This window comes from Erythrolamprus reginae, chromosome 1 (genome assembly GCF_031021105.1).
Source record: "Erythrolamprus reginae isolate rEryReg1 chromosome 1, rEryReg1.hap1, whole genome shotgun sequence".
In the NCBI taxonomy this organism is placed as follows: Eukaryota; Metazoa; Chordata; class Lepidosauria; order Squamata; family Dipsadidae; genus Erythrolamprus; species Erythrolamprus reginae.
In genome coordinates this window covers 149,637,914-149,661,052 of record NC_091950.1, presented here as the reverse complement: position 1 = coordinate 149,661,052, position 23,139 = coordinate 149,637,914, and the positions used below count along the sequence as shown (strand labels likewise).

The window sequence follows — 23,139 nt, the reverse complement described above, 5'->3', positions numbered from 1 at the left end:
GGGTAGTGAAGCACTATATTGGACTACTACACTTTTAGAAGTTATTAAATTTTTTATTTGAGAAAAAGCTTCACGTTCAGTTTTCCCCCATGTCCAGCGGGCTTCCTTCTGGAGTAAACGATGGAGAGGCTCTGCTACTGTTGCCTTCTGCTTTAAAAAAACGGAATAAAAATTAAGGAGGCCCAAAAATGCCTGCAACTCATTCTTATCTTGTGGCTCTGGGGCTTCTCTAATTGCTCTCAGCTTCTCTGTTGTGGGGTGGATACCTTCCTTATCTATTTTATACCCAAGGAATTCAACACTGTCAGTTCCCCAGACACATTTATCAGGCTTGATTCGTAACCCTTTGTCCTGTAGCCTCTTAAGTACTTCCCTTATTCTTTTGTTCACTTGCCCCTGGTTTCCCCCTGCAATTAAGATGTCATCAAAATATGGAATTGCCCCATTTACCCCTGACAATAGGCGTTCCATGATGCTCTGGAATATTCCTGGGGCTATGCTTACCCCAAACTGTAACCTCGTGCATTTGAAAGCCCCCCTGTGTGTTACAATCGTTTGGGCGTTTGCTGTTTGTTCATCGACCGGAAGCTGCTGGTAAGCCTGGGCCAGGTCGATCTTTGCGAACCTTTTTCCCTCCCCCAGGGAGTGTAAGAGTTGTTGCACGACCGGGATGGGGTAGGGGTGGTGTTGGAGTGCCTTATTCAAGGTTGATTTGTAATCAGCGCAAACTCTTAAAGAGCCATCTGGCTTCAATGGTGTCACTATGGGAGTTTCCCATGGCCCCTGTTCCACAGGGACCAAAATACCTTGACTAATGAGTTTGTCCAGCTGCATGTCCAGCTTGGGGAGAAGCGGAAGGGGAACCCTGCGAGGTTTCAGTCTGACCGGTGGGACCTTGGGGTCGATAGAGAAAGATATAGGGGGTCCCTTATACAATCCCAAGGTGGGGCTGAACACTTCAGGGAACTCTTTCACAAAGTTAGGCATATTATCACAGTTTACATTACACACACCCGAAATTTCGATCCCCAACGGTTCCATCCACGCTAGACCCAGCAGGGAGTGTTTGGCCCCCGTCACAATAAGCATGGGAAGGGTACATTTCACATTCTTAAAGGCAATAGGTACATTTGCTGTTCCCAGGACCGAGATTACCCCCCCTTGGAAGTCTCTGATCACCAATGAGGTTTGAGTTAAGTCAGCCTTAGACACATTAGGCATGTATAGTTTAAATTTTTCCCAGGGCATGATGGTATATCTCGAGCCCGTATCCAGCTCCATTGAGCAAGGCTGGTTATTTAGTAACAATGAGATAACAATTTTAGCCCCCTTTTTGGTTGCCGTGTTATTCACGGAAAATTTAGAGTTACCTCTATTGTAGTCGCGGTTAGCGCTTGAGTAGTTCCTTTGACCCGAGCTGCGGAACGGTCTCCTTTCTCGCGATTGGGGGGGTTGGTTTTGAGGTCGCTGGTATTGTTGTGTGGCAAACGTTTCTTCTGGTGCCGTTGCTCTGCATGCGATGGCGATGTGGCCTCTCCGGTTGCAACGGTGGCAAGTAGCGTCTCGGAAGGGGCATCGATGGCGCTGGTGATTTCCCCGGCAGCCCGCGCAGGGGGCTGGGTGAGTAGCTCTAGGATGTCTCGGCTGGTCTTGCAGGAGGAGGCAGTTGTCCCCGTTTCTAGTCGGCTGGCTGAGGTCGTCTGTTCCCTCGGCGCTGGGAGACTCGGCGTTGATTTTGGCAATGATTTCTCGCCTTCCGTGCTCCTTTAATTCTCTTGCCGCTGCGTCGGCTGCTTCCGCGGTTTGTGCTAATTTAATTACGGTTTGTAGCGTCGGCTCTTCTTCGGTGAGGAGTTTGTTTCTCACCGAGTTGCTCTTCATGCCGAAAACCAAGGCGTCGGTAAGGCGAGCTTCCGGGTCTTGAAACTTGCATTGAGCAAGTACCGTTCGAAGCCGCGTTGTGAATTGGCTGATTGACTCGGTTTCTCTCTGAGCCATCATGTGAAATTGATGCCGGTAAACCATGGCTGGTCTGGTTGGTTTAAAATGGCTCGCTAGTTTCTGTTGAAGGACGTCCCACGCTGTGGCTCTTGCTTGTTCTGGCTCGGTGAGAGTTTGGGCAAGTCTACGGATCTCTGCGCCGCAGTAGTTGAGAAAAATAGCCCGTCTGCGATCGGCTCCGGCGTCCTGCATTCCCGCCGCCTCGAGGAATATCTCGAAGGTGGCCATGTACTCGTCCCATGTCATTTTCTCGGAATCGAAGAGTTCTGGAGCCTGGCCGATCTGGATTTTGTCCATGTTGCACGCGAAGTTCTTCCGTTCGTTCGTCGCCAGTGAAGTAGACCCAGAGACAGGGTTTTGAGCAATCGGTACTTTTATTCAGCTCAGAGAACAAGTGACAGCTCAGCAAGGTAAAGTGACAGTTCAGCGAGTACCGACTGGCTCTGCAGGGAGAAACCGCTTCTTTTATACTTTTGCGGTTCCCGCCAAAGCGAGAGCCGGCCGCGTCTGAGCCAATCAGGAGCGACTTCCTGCTTGGGCTCAGACAGCGCTGGAAAAGAGGAACAAACTATTTACAGCGTTACAAGGTAGCCATTCCAGGATACAACAGTACACTTGATCTTCCCTTTAGAAATAAGCCCCATAAGCCCACCTCCACATTATTAATATTCATCAATGTTCTGGTTTTCCTGTCCAAGTTATCCAGCTCTGCATCATCATCATCATAATAATAATAATAATAATAATAATAATAATAATAATAATAACAACAATATAGATTTGTATGCTGCTCCTCTCCGAGAACTCGGGGCGGCTCACAACAATAATAACAAAGTACAAATCCAATATCTAAAAACACAATTTAAAAACCCTTATTAATAAAATAATCACACAACCCAATCAAATCATACATAAAACAGTGATTAGGGGAGGTGTCAATTTCCCCATGCTTGGCATTATTGTTGTTGTTGTTGTTATTATTATTATTATTATTATTATTACTATTATTGTTATTTGGATTTGTATGCTGGAGCATTCACTGCCCCCGCTGACCTTAACAGAGAAGACCTGAAGTCTGTGCAAAAAAAAGAAAAGAAAAATAAGCCCCATTTGAGGGATCCTTGGTGCTCTCTGAGCTTGATTGTTTTCTTGGAGATATTACCCAAACTAGGTAACATCATCAGCATTGGCAACCAAGGTCAAGAGATCACCAAGGACCTCAGATCTCAACTCTGAGCTACAAATATTCTTTATTAAGCCTAGGAGTGGGCTACTGCCTGGACCGGGGTGGGGGTGGGGGTGAGACGCAGTGGGGTATCAAAAATGGAGCTCCACCCCAGAGCACCAAATTTGCACTGAAAGATGTTGAAAGAAAATGCAGGCTATCCTGCATAAGCCATACCCATAGTGTGGTAGTAAAAAATTTGGTAGCCCTTCACTGATTAAGCCACACTGAATTCCCCATTAAACGTTTGTCAGAGGCTATTGAGTAGTTTCATCTCCAAATTCCGCTCCAAACTCAACTGCAGAAAATATACCACTTCAGCAATAGAGTGATCAATGCCTGGAATGCACTACCTGACTTTGTGGTTTCTTCCCCAAACCCCAAAAAATGTAACCTTAGATTGTCTACAGTCAACCTCTCCCCCTTTCTAAGAGGTCTACAAGGGGCGTGCATAAGGGCACACTGTGCCTACCATCCTTGTCCTATTGTCCTCTTTTGTCATTACTTTTTACTTACCTTTACACAAACTATTACTATCCTATACATGTTTGACAAATAAAATATAAATACGGTAAATAAAATTTCATTCAGGCAATTTCCATGTTCTTAACTCGCCAACAAGCATGCAAATGCATTCTGCCTCATTGGAGGTACAGTGGTACCTCGGTACTCGAACGCTTTGGTTCTCGTACATTTCGGATAACGAACAAAATTTTCGGCAAAAATTTGCTTTGGTATCTGAACAAAAATTCGGATACCAAACAGCCACAGAAAATTTATTATCCGAAATGTTACCGCCCGGGGCTGCTGCAATCCCAGCAGCTTCAGGGGGCTGAGGAGCTCTATAAGAGCTCCAAGCTGCAGGAAGGGTGGGGGCAGCTGCAATCCCAGCAGCTTCAGGGGGCTTCTTTCCTCATTGCTTCCTCTTATTACCTGTAAGCAGCTGCAAAAACTTTCTCCTTCCTGGCGGCGGCAACGGCGGCGGCTTCCCTTCGAGTAGCAATAGCGCCGGGAACGTCACGTGATGAAGGGAAGCCGCCGGAGCCATCTCAGCAGTTGCCGCCACTCCAGCAGCTTCCCTTCATTACGTGACGTTCCCGGCGCTGTTGCTCCTCGAAGGGAAGCCGCTGCCGTTGCCGCTGCTGGGAAGGAGAAAGTTTTTGCAGCTGCTTACAGGTAATAATATGAAGCATTGAGGAAAGGAGCCCCCCAAAGCTGCCGGGATTGCAGCCGCCCCCACCCTTCCTGCAGCTTGGAGTACCGAATTTATTTATCCCATAGGAAATAAAGAAAATAGATTTAATTGGTTCCCAGCGAGTTAACAGGGGCTGGGAACCAATTAAATCCATTTCCATGATTTCCTATGGGATAAATAAATTCGGTACTCAACCAAATCGGTTCTCGACCACACTTCTGGAACGAATTGTGGTCGAGAACCGAGGCACCACTGTATTTATTTCTGATGAATAGTCCAAGCATCTGACATGCAAAGTCTTGTTTAGGAGCATGTAAAGTGTTTTAAATATATAGAATTTCTTTCAAGGTTGTGCTTTTGGCTAAGTTTAAGTTATTTAAACAACTGGGTTTATTTCTGAAATGTATGTATATATGTATGATCAAGCTGCCATTTCAAAGGCTATTCTGAAACATCATTCGTCCCTCTATCTTCGTCTACTCTTTATCTCAGGGCATTTTACAGTTTTGCTATAGGAAAGCTGTGTTGTGGAACCTATCTGGTGGAAAGGAGAAGTAGGAATATTAAGGAACCCAAAGAAAAGTTATTATTGGATGGTAAAATTGCACTTACACATATGTTAACATTGCCAAATACCTCTAAAGATAGAGCCTGCACTGTAATTTTCCCCACTCGCCTACGTGCTGAGAAGTAAGGCTGTCAAAATTGGACTTATTTCCAAATTGTTTTTAGATTTCTTGTTTAATTATTTTCCCTGCATACTCCTTTATCTCCAAATGCTGATATTCATGTATACCTTTGCCATACTTATACATAAATGTAACATATCTGTTCTATATACATACAGTGAACATAAACGCTCAATATGATCTAGTTCAGGGGTAGGCAAAGTCGGCTCTTCTATGACTTGTGGACTCCAACTCCCAGAATTCCTGAGCTAATCATGCTAACTCAGGAATTCTGGGAATTGAAGTCCACATGTCATAGAAGTGCTAACATTTTGACACTGGTCTTTTCATTATTACTGTATTATTGGTTACCTGATTGCTACTACAGTTCTTTAAACTACAGACCTGGAACTACCTTGGGGTAACAAAGAGCCATGGGAACCATTTCAGCTTTACTTTCTGTTACACTAGCGCCTGCCATTAGAGCACCAACAATTTGGCCTCTTTGAAAGTCTGAGAGGTCTGCCATTTCTAGAAGGTTATAACCAATCTCCTTAAATTTCTGTAAAAAAAAAAGGTAGTTTAAAAAAACATATCAAATACTGTAACAGTATTTTTTTCAAAAAAAACATTAAAATATGTCAAGTTTTGATTGATTTGAACATGTTCAAACATTATGATGCTAAAATGTTTCCATTTTTCTGTCCACCCCCTGTATATTCCCACAGCAAGCCATTGAATTTGGCAGTATCAATAGGTATCTATTGCTAAAGAGGGATCTGTGGTTTGAATTGTTTTTTTAATTTAAATGATTGAGAGTTGGCATGAAAAATATTTTAGCATTAGCTTGGGGAGTTAATTTCTGAGTGATTCTGATACACTTTTTCTTCAGCTCTTTTTAAGCATACAGTACATATTTCTGATCATTGTTCTTCCTCCTTCCCTCCGCCCACCCATACTCAGTAGGGTTCATTGAGATGATGTTCTTCTTCATCCTTTGTATTTATCAGGAAATTCCGCAGACTTTAAGAGAGAACAAATTCCATGCTAATGAGCAAAGCAGGACTGCTCTGCTAACTCTCAGCTTAGTTTCCTTGATGACCACAAAGAAAGTAGTTTTCTGGGTAATGCAGAATTTAATTGCAGGCTAGTGAATCACCCATCCATTCTTCTTCCGCCAGTATCCCACACTAACAGGGTTTATTTTTACTAGGCTTTTAAAAATCTGAGTTTCCAGGCATGTTGCAGATGTCTGGGCTTCCCCTGCTCTATGGCAATCAAGGGCATTCAGACTGTGTTAGCCTCTTCAAAAGACCCATTCAAAACAGAAGTCCATTGAGTTTTGCACATTTCTGTATTTTGTATTTCTCTAGAGGGGGAGGCAAAAACGTCAAGCTTCTGGGCGCTGGAAATTTTCCCAGGTTTTGTATATATCATGCATGTGACACATGTAAAAAAAAAAAAGGTCAGCTTCAATCATATGATTGCAGATACCACTTTCACTTTTTTGATACCCTCCCTGCTGATCTTTCACACTTCCGTCCTTTCTTCCATTTAATTTAATATTTAATTTAATTTAAATAATTTAATTTAATTTAATTTATTAGATTTGTATGCCGCCCCTCACCGTAGACTCGGAGCGGCTCACAACAAAATAACACAGTGTAAACAAATCTAATATTAAAAAACATTTAAAAACCCAACATTAAAATCATGCAACACAATCATTCCATGCATAAATTATATACGCCTAGGGGTATCTTAGTTCCCCCATGCCTGGCGACATAGGTGGGTCTTTAGCAATTTACGAAAGGCAAGGAGGGTGGGGGCGGTTCTAATCTCTGGGGGGAGTTTATTCAAAAAGGCCGGGGCCGCCACAGAGAAGGATCTCCCCCTGGGACCCGCCAACCGACATTGTTTAGTCAACGGGACCTGGAGAAGGCCAACTCTTTGGGACCTAATTGGTCGCTGGGATTCATGCAGCAGAAGACGATTCCGGAGGTATTCTGGTCCGATGCCATGTAGGGCTTTATAGGTCATAACCAACACTTTGAATTGTGACCGGAAACTGATCGGGAGCCAATGCAGGCCGCGGAGTGTTGGAGAGATGTGGGCAAATCTAGGTAGCCCTATGATAGCTCTCGCGGGCACGCTCTACACGATCTGAAGTTTCCGAATACTCTTCAAAGGTAGCCCCCTCTTCCTATTATCCCAGTTATTTTTGCCATCCTTAGATATACAGTACTACAGTGCCCCCAAACCTAGAGAAATGCTAAGGATTCTCATTTACCATTGAAACAGCTAAAAGGAAGAATAGACAACAGGAACAATATTCCCCTTTTAGGTAAAGCCTAAGCAGTTTAAATCACTTTTATTTTAACATTTTACCACATGTGGTGGACTTATTCACATGCAGGGAAATTCTGGCAAAAAGTTAGGGAATGGTTGGAAGAACTGCTTGAATATAAAATTCAAATGAAACCAGAACTGTATTTGTTGGGAATATTGGATTTGAAAATTGAAAAATATAAACAGTAGTTACCATAACTCTTCACATATTAACTGTGGGCAGAATTACCTTTGCATAATACTTGAAGCAGAAAAAGATCCCCCCGGATGGAATGGTGATCAGTAAGATTTTAGAATGTGCCAAAATGGATAGGATGATGATGGAATTAAAAGAAAAAGAGGAATTGAACTATTATAGAATCTGGAATAGATTTTACAATTGGCTAGAAATTAGGAATCAAAGTAAGAAACAGAAAAAAAAACTAAACCCTGATTGATAAAATATTCATGTATATGTGAAACTATAGGTTAAATTACTAATAATAAAAACATGTATAAACTTATGTGGTGAAATGGGGAAGTAGTATATATATATTGACATGAAATACTGTAAAATATATTGTATAATGTTCTTAATGTTTCTATTTGGAGGTATTCTGTATTTGTTCAATTTTATTTTTTATCTTATTAGTTTTTACTTTTATTTATTTTTCTTTGTCTTGTTTTTTTTTAGTATTTGTATTTTGTATTTATGTTTTTTAACATTGGAAAATTAATAGACTATTTAAAAAATAAAACAAAATTCATCTTTATTTCATGGTCTGAAATAACTGAGTCAATTCCCATTTAATTCCTCGTTGAGTCCTTTGTCCAAACCAGTGCTGTCAATGTGTCATGCGCTGGCCACAGCCATGGGCGGTTTAGCAAAGAAGAAAAAACTCAAGATACGTCACGTGATGCCACCGTTACGATGTGAGTTTGACACTCCTGGTCCAAACCAAAGGCATATGAAAGACTTCCTTCTAGAATTATTGTGATGCTCTAAGGTCCCTTCAAGTATCTTTCTATGCGGGGCCACCAACCCCTAGGCTTTTATTGAATTTTCTCTCCTCCCTAGAATCAGTGAACAAAGCATACACTATTTATTTTTAAAGAGTGTTTGAATGCCTTGGCTTATTTGTCTGGCACACTGCTTCATTGAAGTGATTCGGAAATATTTGTTTGTAGCTCCAGGCAGCATAGAACATTAAAAATCCACAATTTAAAAACCCACACTTTAAGCCTCCTCATCTCCCAGCCCTAAAACCCAGACTCCACTGATAGTTTTTCCCCAAAGGCTTGGCGTTTCTAATTTGCTTGCTTGCTTGCTTGCTTGCGTATGTATGAATGTATGTATGTATGTATGTATGTATGTATGTATGTATGTATTAGATTTCAATGCCGCCCTTCTCGAAGCAACTCAGGGCAGTGTACAACATTGTAAATGCACACTATATATATGAGAAATCTAATTACTGTATTTTAAAAGGACATATACAAAATTAATAGAAATCTAAACCCCCTTGTGCAGTTATCCACATTCATCCAATTCAATCATTCATATCAGCTGGGGACAATCCCACGGCTCACGGTCCTCATGCCTGCCAGCAGAGGTAGGTTTTCAGAGCTTTACGAAAGACCAGGAGGGAGGGGGCAGTATGTATCTCCGGAGGGAATTTATTTCAGAGGGCTGGGCCCTCCACAGAGAAGGCTCTTTCCCTAGATCCCACCAGACGACATTGTTTGGCCAATGAGACCTGGAGAAGGCCAACTGTGTGGGATCTAACTGGTCACTGGGATACATGAGGCAGAAGACGGTCCCGTTGGTAGTCTGGTCCTAAGCCATGTAGGTCTTTATATGTCATAACCAGCACTTTGAAGATGCCTCTGACAAAAAAGAAAAAATGCCTTTCTTTCAAACTCACATTCTACTTTCTATAATATTTTGTTCCTTTTAAAAATTATAATAATAATAATAATAGTTACAGTAGTACTGGGGCAGAGATTCTCTATGAGTTGTCCTTCCATTAACGATGGCAACACTAAATATGGTTTGAGTAAATAGAACCCACAGAAGTCTTGAACAACTGAACTAAATTTGAAATGGTAGCCTGTAAGTTGTATATAATAACAGACAACTTCTCATTGGTTGGATCTTCCTCTGTCAATGTTTACTTCCCTAAAGAAACAAGCAGACTGACCACATGGGGTGAAACAACAGTGGGAGTAAAAGCAAATTTCAACTTCCTACTGTTGAGTTTTCTTATGGGAAGAAGACGGAGTGTTGGAAATCATGAAGACATGTCCGCAGCTGACTGCAGAGGTGCTACAGCAGCCACAGTTTGCAAATGGAATATAATTGGGATTAATTGTGAGCACAATTCTGTAGTGGGTTCTAAAACCCGTTGCTACTGGTTTGCATGTGTGCATGCGCAGAAGCATCCCAGGGGTGGGCGGAGCCTCCCGCCTCTGGCACCTACCAGTTTAGAAAACTGGCCCGAACCAGGAGCAACCCACCGCTGGCACAATTGTATTAAATACAATTTATTTAACTGTTCACATAAGTTAATACAGTATCAGGCATTGCTTTTAAAGTAATTGCTCTTGAAAGTTCAGGTTCAAAAGACAAAATAAGCAAGACCTGCGAAGTAAGCATCTTTTTAATTCTATAAATCCTACTAAAATTATTACTTCTTCTGAGGTAATCAATGTGTCTAATTTTTATAATGCTTTACATTTTCCAGATATTGTCTCTCCTTTTTTCTGTACACAAAATCTCAGGAAAGTTTAAATTTAACTTTTTTTAAAGTTGTAATTTTTAAAAAGTTGTAATTTTAACTTTAGGGTGGATTCCTATATTGTTTTAAATAATATTGTAACATTGTATAAATGCATACATTTGAATTTGACTTAGAATATATAGATATAAATTGTATCTCCTAGTAACCTAGTTTATTCAACAAAGCATTATTAAAATAATACCTTGATATAATCAAGACTCAAAGTGCTGATGATTATAAACAACTCTGGAATAAGATGAGAAGAGAAAATATGGCTAAGGTAACATCTCTTAACAGTAGGTTTTGTGTTGCACTTAAAATTGTGAATTCAACCAATGGTAGCTTTATAAACTACAATTAAACCATGGTTCACCGTAGTTTGTGGACCAGTCTATTAGCTGCATCCATGCCAACTCTATTTCATGCATGTGTCATATCCATCGGCCCCCCGCTTTAGTAATTTTGAGCTTACAGGACAAATAAGTCTTTTAAAAATATTATTTGGCTTTGATAGCATTTTGTTTCAAACATAAAACAATGTCAGCCAGATTTTTTTTGGTTTGCATCCAAGCTGCTGTTCTTTTTTATTTTATTGTTTCTAAATTAGATCTCTTGAAAATTAAACAAGGAACCACTTGCAGAGACATGTCTTGATTGTTTGTGCTCAAAGTTATAGGAAAGTAAGAAAAATTAAAATACACTTAGTAGTGTGCTTGCCAAAATGTTTATTCCTATTCTCAGAGATTTACTGTAGCTTTATTTACCCTTTTATGAAAAGATATGGTCAATACAGTATTGTCAACTCTTAACAAGGTCTGTTTCTTTAAGAGAAGGTGGGGGGGAGAGAGAGAGGAAGAGAGGAGTGTTGCTATAGAAACCAGTACATGCATTGCAACCTCTTTGTAAAAAGAAAAGAAAACGCAGAGGAGAAAAGGTGATTTGCTTGGGGGTGTAGTTTGTCCTCATTTCTTTCAAGGCTTATTCCCTTTGGGGGGGAAGAGATATAATGGGTGTTGTAAATAATTTATTTACTTTTGTATTTAAAAGATTTGTGTGATCTCCCATCGCACGGGAGATCACACTGTTGTTGAGTGTAATAGAATAGAAAATAATTCTTTATTGGCCAAGTGTGATTGGACACACAAGGAATTTGTCTTGGTGCATATGCTCTCAGAGTACATAAAAGAAAACATAGATTTCTCAAGAATCATGTGGTACAACACTTAATGATTGTCATAGGGGTCAAATAAGCAATGAAGAAACAATCAATATTAATAAAAAGTCTTAGGATACAAGCAACAACTTACAGTCATACAGTCCTAAGAGGGAGGAAAAGGATGATAGGAATGATGAGAAAAACTAGTAGAAATAGAAGTGCAGACTTAGTAAAAAGTTTGACAGTGTTGAGGGAATTATTTGTATAGTAGAGTGATGGCGTTCAGAGGGGAAAACTGTTCTTGTGTCTAGTTGTCTTGGTGTGCAGTGCTCTTTAGCAACGTTTTGAGGGTAGGAGTTGAAACAGTTTATGTAACAGGTGAGAACAAGAACTGTGAGGACAGGAAACATCTGAATTTTGGAGCCATCCTTTCTGGGCTCCTGAATTCATGTTCATTATTAAACCTATCAAGGTCTGTGTATCGTCAAACAATTTCTGATTGATGGTAACCTTTTCCATCTCTATTTAGGACACAAGGAGATTGTCCACCAGGAACTACCAGTTCCACCAGTTTTAAAGTAATCACAGCTTCTTAATTCTTCTCCCTGGATTCATTTCACTCCTAGAATTATCTCTGGATTTGACCCAGGTTTGGCCTATTTTCTATGCAGGTTAATGGGATGGGATGCTTGATTAATGGGCACGTTCTTTGCCTTTATGTCATTTTGACTTATTTCTACCATAAAATATTTTAGACTTTATTATTCTTGTAACTTTTTTAAGCCTTGGCTACGAGCCCATTTCTCAGCTGGCCTGTCTTGTTTTGTTTTGTTCTGCATTGTTTTGTGGCTTCTTGTATGAATTTAAGTGTTGTGTTTCTTGAGAGTCAGGTCTCTTTCCATTTTTCCAGAATCTCAATTATGTGTAGAGGAAGTCATCTATTGCCATATTTTCTCCAGAGTTGTTGTTCCTGTTGTTGTTGTAGTTGTTGTTATTATTATTATTATTATTATTATTATTATTATTATTATTATTACTACCACTACTACTACTACTACTACTACTACTATTACTACTGCTACTACTACTACCGCCAGGCATGGGGGAGTTGAGATAGCTCTTCCCCCTAGGCCATTACAAGTTATGCATGGTATGTTTGTGTGTATGTTTGGTTTTATAATAGGGGTTTTCAGTTGTTTTTTATTATTGGATTGTACATGTTGTGTTTATTATTGTTGTTAGCCGCCCCGAGTCTGCGGAGAGGGGCAGCATACAAATCCAATAAATTATTATTAATTTATTATTATTATTATTATTATTATTATTATTATTATTGATTGGATTTCTATGCCGCCCCTCTCCGAGGACTCCGAGTTCTTCATGATGTAATCTTGTGTCCACGAAATGGAGGAAAAAAGTAGGTGATATTAAGGGACCAAAATAGAAAGCCACCTGGGGTTTTAGGCTGGTTTAACTGCCAGATTATTATTTTTTCCCCAAATAATCCCGAGAATAGTAGTTTTTTGAAAATTTTGGAAGAAAGTTTCCATTTTCAGAATTCCCTATGGAGAGGCAGTGGCTTTCTAAATTTCTAAAGTGGATATATTGAGGGTTCTTAAATGTTCATGGCGGAATCTGCCAAACTCTTATAGGAAGGCCCCAAAAAGTACAATCTTAATTCCTTATATAACATGATTAAAATTGTGTGAGTCGTGTTTTCTGAACTTCTGGATTTACTCCATCTAGATTGGAGATCCAGTGTGACGAAGTCATTAAGCTGACAGGCTAGATACCAGGAGGTTGGGAGTTCTAGTCCTTCCTTGGGCGTGAAAGACATCTGGGTGACCTTAGACTAGTCACTCTCTCACTCCAAGGAAGAAGGCAAGGTCAACCTACTTCTGAAAATAATGCCAAGAACACTGTAGGGATTAATCCAGGCAGTCAACAGGAGCCAAAAATCTTCAAAGGCTTTCTTTTACACATACACACACAATTTAGATTTTCGTAACTATTAGATGGGGAGAAGTAAGCACAAAGGGAAAATATGTGTATTCTGCCCTGTGTTTTTCTATTGTTTTGTTAGCACTGTACACCACTAATGCCAAATCTCAACTGTCTGTCTCTCTCCCTATTTATCTAATCTGCCTACCTAACCACCTGCTAAGTAACTAACTTTTCTGGTTATTTTTTTCTGGTATTCATTTTATTTAATTGGTGACTGTGACTCCAGGGCAGTGATGGCAAACCTATGGCATGGGTGCCACAGGTGGCATGTGGAGCCATATCTGCTGGCACACGAGCCATTGCCCTAGCTCAGCTCCAATGTGCATGCGTTTGCCAGCCAGCTGATTTTTGGCTTCCAGAGGGCCTCCAGGGGTATGGGGGATGGTGTTTTTACCCTCCTCCGTCTCCAGGGAAGCCTTTTAAGCCCAGGGAGGGGGCGAAAGACGAGCCTACTGGGCCCACTAGAAGTTGGGAAATAGGCCGCTTCCGGCCTCCAGAGGGCATCCAGGGGGGAGGGGAAGCTGTTTTCACCCTCCGCAGGCATCAAGTCATGGGTGTGGGCACTTGCACATCCGCGATAGCGCACACACATGCTCTTTTGGCACCTGAGGAAAAAAAGGTTTACCATCACTGGGCTAGGGTTTCTGTCTATGCATATGTATGGGAGAATACACAGGGAATTGGGTCGGTTCTCATTTACCTTGCTGCTGGTTCGCTTTCTCCCATGGTGCGTGGCTGTGCCCCGCACCTTGCATGTGCAGTGATGGGGGAGGAGCCAAAACCAAGATGGCGATGCGTGCGCAGTGCTGGAAATTCAGCTTCTGCACATGCTCAAAAGAAAAAAAACTGGACAATTGTGGAGAAAAATAAAAAAAACCTATTTTTTAAAAAGGAATCTTATTACAGTGATACCCCTACCTAAGAACACCTCTACTTAAGAACTTTTCTAGATAAGAACCAGGTGATCAAGAATTTTTTGATTCTTCATAAGAACCATTTTCTACTTAAGAATCCGAGCCCGAAAAAATTTCCAGGAAATTTGAAAGCAGCACGAAGGCCCAGCCAGTTTCCTGCCATTCCCCCTGGGTTTCTCTCTCTGGTGCAGTGTATGGGAGGCAGCCTCATGACAGGTGTACGGGAGGCACGTGCTCCTCCTCGCCACCTCAGAGTCCCTCTTTTTTTTTTTAAGCCTTAAAGTTTTGGATTTTTTTGATTCCCCTCCCCTCACCTTCTTCCTTCAGAAGCGGCTGTCTTCCTCCTCCTCCCACCCAAATTCTGGGCTTTTATTTCTTTCCTAATGGGTTTGCATGCATTATTTGCTTTTACATTGATTCCTATGGGAAAAATTGCTTCTACTTACAAACTTCTCTACTTAAGAACCTGGTCACGGAACGAATGAAGTTCTTAAGTAGAGGTACCACTGTACTTGGATAAAGAGCATTATTACAATTTGCCACTACTAACCAAACCCACCTCATCTTTTCAGACCATCGCCCTTACTGAAAAGTGCATCCTTCCATCAGTCCCAGGTCTAAAGCTCTCCTCTCTCCAGCATGCAAAAAAAGCCATCAGAAGTGACAAGAGAACCTGAAGTAACAGAAAAAATCCCTGCTGCCAGCAAGGAAGCAGTGAGTTTCCTTTCACTCATTGGTGAGTGGCCTTTCAATGTATGACATACACAGATAGTCCTCGACTTAATAACAGTCCGTTTAGTGACTGTCCAAAGTTATGACGACACTGAAAAAGGATAATTTTTCAAACTTAAGAGACCGTTCTGACATCCTTGCAGTCACATGAGCAAAAGTCAGAGGGTTGGCATCTGACTCACATTTATGACAGTTGCGGTGTTCTGAGGTTATGTGATCCCCTTTGGCGACGTTCTAACAAGCAAAGTCAGGTTCAATTCACAAATGTGTAGCTCTGTAGTGGGCTACTACTGGTTCGGACCAGTTCACACAAACTGGTGGCGGAAATTTTGGTGTGGTTGCTGAACTGGTAGTGAACACTGGCTTGCCACAACACTGAACCGGTTCCCTGGTCACCGCTGCTTGAAAGCGGCTGGCAAATGACCCTCTGCGCATGCGCAAAGGCTTCTAGGCATGTGCAGAGAGTCAATACCCGGAGGTGATGTGCATGAGCGTAGTATGCACAAACTGCGCACTTCCAATGCAACGTACACACTTCCGAACCCATAGGGAAACTAAGAGAAACTCACCCTTTGTGTGGCTAACTGAACGACTGCAGGATTCACGTATCAAATTGTGGCAAGAAAGGGCATAAAACGGGACAAAATTTAACTTTAAAATGTCTCACTTAACAGCAACATTTTGAGCTCAGTTGTGGTTGTAAGTCAAGGACTACCTGTACTCTTGTTTTATTTATTTCAGAATTGTCTTTTAAGCAGAAGCTATGGTTGACATGAATATTTTGCTATGCTGAACTTTACAATGTATCTTGGAGAAATGTAGGTAGGGTGCTTAAACCGGGTGTGTACATACTGGACAGGACTGGTGCAACTATAATTTTTATAATTCATAGCTATGATGAGAATATATTGGCCTGTATGTTCTAGTACAGTGTTTCCCAACCTTTTTTGAGCCGCGGCACATTATTCATATTTTCAAAATCCTGGGGAACACTGAAAGGGGGGGGGGGCTAAAGAAAAGTTTGGACAAAAAAACCCTCTCTCTTCCTCCCTTTCGCTCTATTTCTCCCTCTTTCTCTCTTTTCCTTCCTTCCCTTCTTTCTCTCTCTCCATCCCTCTTTCTTTCTTTCTTCCTCTCTTTTTTGCTCTCTTTCTCTCTCCCTCCTTCCCTTCCTCTATGTCTTTCTCTCTCCCTTGCTCTCTCTCTCTCTGTCTCTCTTGCTATCTCTTTCTTGCTTTTTTCTCTCTCTCTTGCTCTCTCTCTCTCTTTCACTGTCTTGCTATATGTCTCTTTCTTTCTCTTTGCCTCTCTTGCTATCTCTCTTTCTTACTCTCTCTCTCTTTCTCTCTCTCTGTCTCTCTTGCTATGTCTCTCTTTCTTTCTCTTTCTCTCTCTCTCTGTGCCTCTCTTGCTAAGTCTCTCTTTTTCTCTTGCTATGTCTCTCTTTCTTTCTTTCTTTCTCTCTCTGCCTCTCTTGCTATGTCTCTCTTTCTCTCTCTCTTTCTCTCTCTCTCTTTCTCTGCCTCTCTTGCTGTCTCTCTTTCTTGCTCTGTCTCTCTTTCTCTGCCTCTCTTCCTATGTCTCTTTCTCTCTCTCTCTGCCTCTCTTATATGTCTCTCTTTCTTTCTCTTTCTCTCTCAGCTGACTGCAAGCGGGAGCCCTGACGGCGGCAGCTGGACGTGGTGCTGGACACCGTATATGCCAGGCACGCAGCACCAGCATGTACGACGTCCAGCAGCACGTCCAACCGCCACCGTCAGGGCTCTCGTTTGCAGTCAGCTGAGAGAGAGCGAGAGAGCGATCCCTCTCGCCGCCGCCATCTCCCCGTGACTGCCTGCGGCCGCTGCGGCCGCCCCCCCCCCGCTCCCATCGGACACTTGCCGTCGACGCCAGAGAAGCTCCAGCTGGGCGGGGCACTGCCGGTACTTCCGTCCTGGGGCTCCCGCTAGCAGATGTCCCCCGCCTCCTGCTCAATGCCGTGGTTTTCGGCGCTCTCCTGCTGGGCCCCAAAGAAGGAAGGCGGGAAAAAGGTGCAAAGAATGGAGCTCTCCTTCTTCCTGCCTTCCTTCTTTGGGGCCCAGCAGGAGAGCGCCGAAAACCGCGGCATCGAGCAGGAGGCGGGGGACAGCTGCGAGCGGGACCCCAGGACGGAAGTACCGGCAGCGCCCCACCCAGCTGAAGCTTGGCGGCACACCTGGCCATGTCTCGCGGCACACCAGTGTGCCGCGGCACACCGGTTGGGAAACGCTGTTCTAGTACAATGATGGCGAACCTATGGCATGGGTACCATATCTGCTGGCACACGAGCTGTTGCCCTAGCTCAGCTCCAACGTGCAAGTGTGTGCTGGCCAGCTGATTTTTGGCTCGCACAGAGGCTTTGGGAGGTCATTTTTGGCTTCCAGAGAGCCTCCGGAGGGATGGGGGAGGACGCTTTTACCCTTCCCCAGCTCCCGGGAAGCCTTTGGAGCCTGGGGATGGTGAAACCCAAGCCTACTGGGCCCACCAGAAGTTGGGAAACAGACTGTTTTCTTCCTCCAGGAGGCGGGAGAAGCTGTTTTCGCCTTCCCCAGGCATTAAATTATGGGTGTGGGAACTCATACTTGCATGATAGCGCATTCCCATGCTCTTTCAGCACCTGAGGAAAAAAGGTTCGCCATCACTGTTCTAATGCTAACCCAGCTGAAAGAGGTTATGCTCGAGAAGGATGCCCAGAATGCAGTATTACGAAACCTGGCTTTTCAAAGTCATAACAGATGCAGCAAAGCGAGAGATTTATTATACCAAGGACCAAAATATACAAGAAGGAGAAGTATTTACCTTCTCTTCTCCAACCTTCTCTTCTCCAACACTACAGGAGGGAATTCTTTCACCAAAAAACCTATTGAGACATGAGATCTTTTGAAACCAGGCTAGTCTAATTTGGCCTTTCATTCAAAGCAGCTAAGGAATGTTTTCGCTCAGCACGGAGCATGAATTTACCAAAGTTAACATTCCAGTCTCCAACTGGCAATCCACATTCATTTGTTAATTTCATATAGAACATTAATATAGCTAGCCATCTTAAAACCAAGCTTTGAGAGGCTTACACTCAACGAGAAAAGCCACCTATACAATTATAATAACAATAAAAGCCAAAAAGAAAAAAAAGCCATAAAAATCTGGTGCCGCAACCCCATAATAATAATTAATAATAATTTATTGGATTTGTATGCCGCCCCTCTCCATAGACTTGGGGCAGCTAACAACAATGATAAAAACAGCATGTGACAATCCAATAATAAGACAACTAAAAACCCTTATTATAAAACCAGACATACACACAAACATACCATGCATAACTTGTAATGGGCTAAGGGGAAGGAATATCTCAACTCCCCCATGCCTGGCAGTATAAATGAGTCTTGAGTAGTTTACAAAAGACAGGGAGGGTGGGGGCAATTCTAATCTCCGGGGGGAGTTGGTTCCAGAGGGCCGGGGCCGCCACAGAGAAGGCTCTTCCCCTGGGGCCCGCCAAACGACATTGTTTAGTCGACGGGACCCAGAGAAGGCCAACTCTGTGGGACCTTATCGGTCGCTGGGATTCGTGCGGTAGCAGTCGGTTCCAGAAGTAGTCTGGTCCAAAGCCATGTAGTGCTTTAAAGGTCATGACCAACACTTTGAATTGTGACCGGAAACTGATCGGCAGCCAATGCAAGTCACAGAGCGTTGAAGAAACATGGGCGAATCTTGGAAGCCCCACAATGGCTCTTGCGGCTGCATTGTGCACGATCTGAAGTTTCTGAACACCCATCTTCTTCCTATGATCTCAGCCATCACAGTACCAGTGGCAGGGGGGTCAAACTGGTGGCCCGTGGCCTGGATGCATCACTCACAGGCCATGTCCACCCCAGATTCGTGAAGGGAGAAAGCATCATGATACATCACCTGACGGTGATGTGACACGGCCGAGTCTGACCCCATGGCCTATGGTAACTCCCCAGAAGATTAAAAAGGGGGGAGAATTATCAGATTTCCAGAGAGAAGGAGTTTCATAAGGCAAGAGCTGCCAAGGGAAAAGGCAGGCTTCCAAGAACCCATAATGCTTATGGGAAGGGACCTAGAGTGTGCCTAGTCTACCTCTTCTGGTGGGAGAGACAGAGGATGTCCTACAGGTGGCATGTCACTGCAATTTGGGAGTCAAAAATCCAAAATCACTCCATCTTACCAAGGTTGAGTTGGTCCTTCCCAGCCAGATACCAGGCATATTCAAGTTCCTCTTCTCAGCCCAGATTGTTGATACTGGTTTTCCAAACTTGTGTTTTGGCATCAATCAATGCTTTACGTAACAATTCCTGTTTTTCATTGGCTCCTTGAGACAACTCTTTGAACAGAAAAGTTTTGTTGAAAATATACTCTCCTGAATAAGAGGTTTTGTGAGCCCTTTGTGGCCCAAATACTCGTTGAAAGACAAGAGACTTAAATTACTTACGTAACTTACATAACTAAGAGTTGTTCAGTTTCATAAAAGATGGCCAGATGTTTGACTGTGTTTCCATGACACTAAGCAGACTTACTGCCTTAAGCACAATTTTTACACATAGCTGTTATTGTGTAATTCAATTCCCCGAGTTCTGAGAAGAGAGGATTATTTGAAGTTAAATCTTCATCTGATCTATAGACAAAGAGGAAGGAAGCAAAAAGTGCCTTGCATTCTCTCCCTGCCCCCAATTTGCTTTAACACAGGGATATCCTACATGGGTAAATTGAGGAAGAAACCAGAATAAGAAAGTGGTAAAGAGAGGTTCTAATCCAACTGGGCCATCCTACCATGTTTCCCCGAAAATAAGACAGCGTCTTATATTAATTTTTGCTCTCAAGGATGTGCTACGTCTTATTTTCAGGAGATGTCTTATTTTTTCCCCAGTGAATTGTATCCTGTAGCAAAAACTTGTATCATGCAGCAAAAACGCATCCAAACACGCAGCCACATGTTGGATGCGTGTTGGATGTGTTTTGAATCTGATTGATGCAGTGTTTAGGGATGCAATTTATGGACAGCAGTGTTATATATGCTCTCTTCGGGAATGCTGTGAAATGAAACGTCTCCTACGTCTTAATTTCGGGGGATGCCTTATATTAGGCAATTCTACTAAATCTCTCCTATGTCTTACTTTCGGGGGTGACTTATTTTGGGGGAAACAGGGTATCTGTTGTCCATCTGAGAGAGAGTAAAAAAATTTCTTCCTGTCTTCCTGAGGATGAAATTGCTACATCTTGTTTCTCAGAAATAAAAGAAATTCAGCCCTGCCTTTTTGAAGAATCACTGGTGGCTATTTCAGAGACTGGTGAAACTATAGGGACATTTTCCGTCTCGGTGAAGTGGGCCTACTATTCGTTGGACGGATGGCTAGAGGAAGACTGTTTCCTGGTCTGTGCAAACAGCAAAGGGACCATCGACGGGGTATCTTGCAAAATCTCCCTTACAGGTAAATTCAGTGCACCAATTCAACAGAAAGCCAGGTTGGGTAAGCACCAAATTAGGAATTAAAAAAAGTCTGAGCCAGCTAGGTGACCTCGAGCCAGTCACTCTTTCCGGGCCCTAGGAAGGATGCAGTGACAAACCACTTCTGAAATCTTGCCAATGCTGACTTGAAGCCACACACATAAGCATAAATTAACATAATGGGGATTATAGAGAGAAGAGAAAGACTAGACACATTGCTTTGCCTAAATACAGGCTTCCAAACAGAGAGATAATGATGGTAGTTAGAATTATTCAGTCTGATGCTCTTCTCCCATACTCTGATCCCAATACTTGATCTAAGATTGCATAGAACCCTATACATCTGGAATGTAGGCCTTCTGCAGTAAGCAGAAAGTTTGATCTATTGCACTACTTACACATTTACTGTAATATTTCACTAGTCCAATTAAAACATTTTAATTTTTGTTCTAGTTGGCTGGATCCTATCCCATTTATTTAGAAATAAATCACATTAAATTTTCTTCTCTGCTTTTTGGTACTAATTGCTTTATCATGGAATATAAATGCTACATAATAGGAATAAAAACTACGTAAATATCTGTACCGTAGATATGAGAAGCTGCTAATTTTCATGGGACTTACAGATGTAGTTTTTAAAAAGTTAAGTTTAGAATTGCATTTGTTAGTGGTCTATACATTTTGTGCGATGTGTTACTCCTTGCAGCTATCATCTGTTTCATTATTTCCTATTCCTTTCCGATTAGCAGAATGTGGTTATACTATTTTTTATTTTTGCATTTCTAAATCACTTTTTTAAAAAACCCAAAATATTATTTGGACAGTCGCGAATACAGTACATCCATATCTGAATAGACTTCATCAGCCATTCTTTGCTGATGTCCCATCTTGCATTTAGGCAATCATAGAAACAATAGTTTTAACAATGTTGATAAAAGCAAATGTGTAAAGCTAGCATTTTGAGACTCTTCTTTTCCCCAGGTACCTCAATTTAGCTGCTTTTCTTATTGGAGAGTCAGTATGACAGAACAAGGAAAGTTTTAAACTAAGTTTCATTCCTGCACAAACACACAAATAAGACTTTGTCAGGCAGGGTTTTATTAAAGTTTGTTGCAAAATCAAAACCAGAAGCACACACAGATGACTGATTGAGCTGGATTCAATAACTTCTTTATAAACATAATAATATATATACTGTATTTGCAATAGCACAAGTAGAATTCTTCTTCAGTCAGTTACTGGTAAACACAAGCAGGAGAGTTAGTTTCATTTCAGCAGAGCAGACAAGCACCAAGAGTACAGAATGGAACCAGAGTAGAGTGGGGACTGGAGCTATGCCCAGCCTTAAGCTTAAATTCCAGTTTTGATTCTCTGCACAGACTCAGAAATAGGTAGCTCCCATTGGCTGACGTAGTTGCTTTGCCTATTCATTGGCTAACTATGTTAACATGGCTGTCCCAATTCATGAATATCAGGTTTGTAAATCTGATATTCCAAGCAGTTCACATCAGAACAGAAGATTACAGACAGATTCATAACCCGCTGGTGAAAGATAAAACATTTCCAAGAATCATCATTTCCATGTAGCACCAACATGCCAAGATATCCCAGAACAGTTTTCTCTAACCTAATATTCTACAGACTAAAATTCCCATTATCTGGACTAATGCGGCCATTAAGTGTCATAATTGAATACATCAGAAGGGGGATTAAATTGGGGAAAGCTGGCCAAATTGAAATAAAACAGCTGTGTCATTGCCTTGATTTCATACAAATGCCCCTTTTTTCTCTCAGGATATGTATCGAAGAAACTGGAGATTTTGGAGCAGCGTATTCAGGAAAGTGTGAGGGTGAGTATTTTACATATTTTGTTTTCCCCTCACTGCTGGCTTCATTATCCAGCAGGGATTTGGCTGGAATGATGGAACATCTGTAGCCTCCCCCCCACCAAAGTGCTAAAATGTGCAAACAAAACCCACAAGCCGCAACCCTTTAAAAACTCAGAAACTCAGATACTTCACCAGAAGAGCCCTTCACTCCTCCACTTGAAACAAAATACCCTACGAGACTAGACTCTCAATCCTGGGCCTAAAAAGCCTAGAACTAAGACGCCTTAAACAAGATCTAAGTATTGCCCACAAGATCATATGCTGCAACGTCCTGCCTGTCGGCGACTACTTCAGTTTCAACCACAACAACACAAGAGCACACAACAGATTTAAACTTAATATTAACTGCTCCAAACTGGACTGTAAAAAATATGACTTCAGATATCTTCAAGTGGCCAAGGTTGGGAAACACTGCTGTATTGTATTGAAGTACAAGGGACAAGAAGTGGGCCACTGGATCTGGGTTGCAAAATTCCGAATAACCATTTAGATCAGTGTTTCCCAACCTTGGCCACTTGAAGATATCTGGACTTCAACTCCCAGAATTCCCCAGCCAGCATTCGCTAGCTGGGGAATTCTGGGAGTTGAAGTCCAAATATCTTCAAGTGGCCAAGGTTGGGAAACACTGATTTAGATGGCAGTAAAAAATTAGGAGTTTTGAAATGGCCATTCCCTTAGAATTGTTTTAGAGTGTCAGCAGGCACATGGCTAGAGATAACTCAATCAACACTTTAAAAAAAAGCTTTTCACAAATGTTTCTCATAA

General features: G+C 42.1%; 1 protein-coding gene across 9 annotated transcripts in view; it reads left to right on the top strand.

The window, feature by feature from the left end:
* Nucleotides 1–23,139, top strand: part of CATIP (ciliogenesis associated TTC17 interacting protein) — a 44,321-nt gene that overhangs the window by 2,496 nt on the left and 18,686 nt on the right. Inside the window, exons 1-5 of one of the 9 annotated variants that reach the window (XM_070736729.1) lie at nt 9,866–10,065; nt 11,883–12,002; nt 14,844–15,007; nt 20,268–20,468; nt 22,280–22,335. In XM_070736729.1, coding sequence (XP_070592830.1) covers nt 14,911–15,007; nt 20,268–20,468; nt 22,280–22,335 — 354 coding nt within the window. In that variant the 5' untranslated portion in view covers nt 9,866–10,065; nt 11,883–12,002; nt 14,844–14,910. Of the gene's footprint in view, nt 1–8,995; nt 9,031–9,684; nt 10,066–11,046; nt 11,132–11,882; nt 12,003–14,843; nt 15,008–20,267; nt 20,469–22,279; nt 22,336–23,139 lie in introns of those variants that run through there. The other 8 variants (XM_070736760.1, XM_070736733.1, XM_070736739.1 and 5 more) reach the window with 8 other exon arrangements.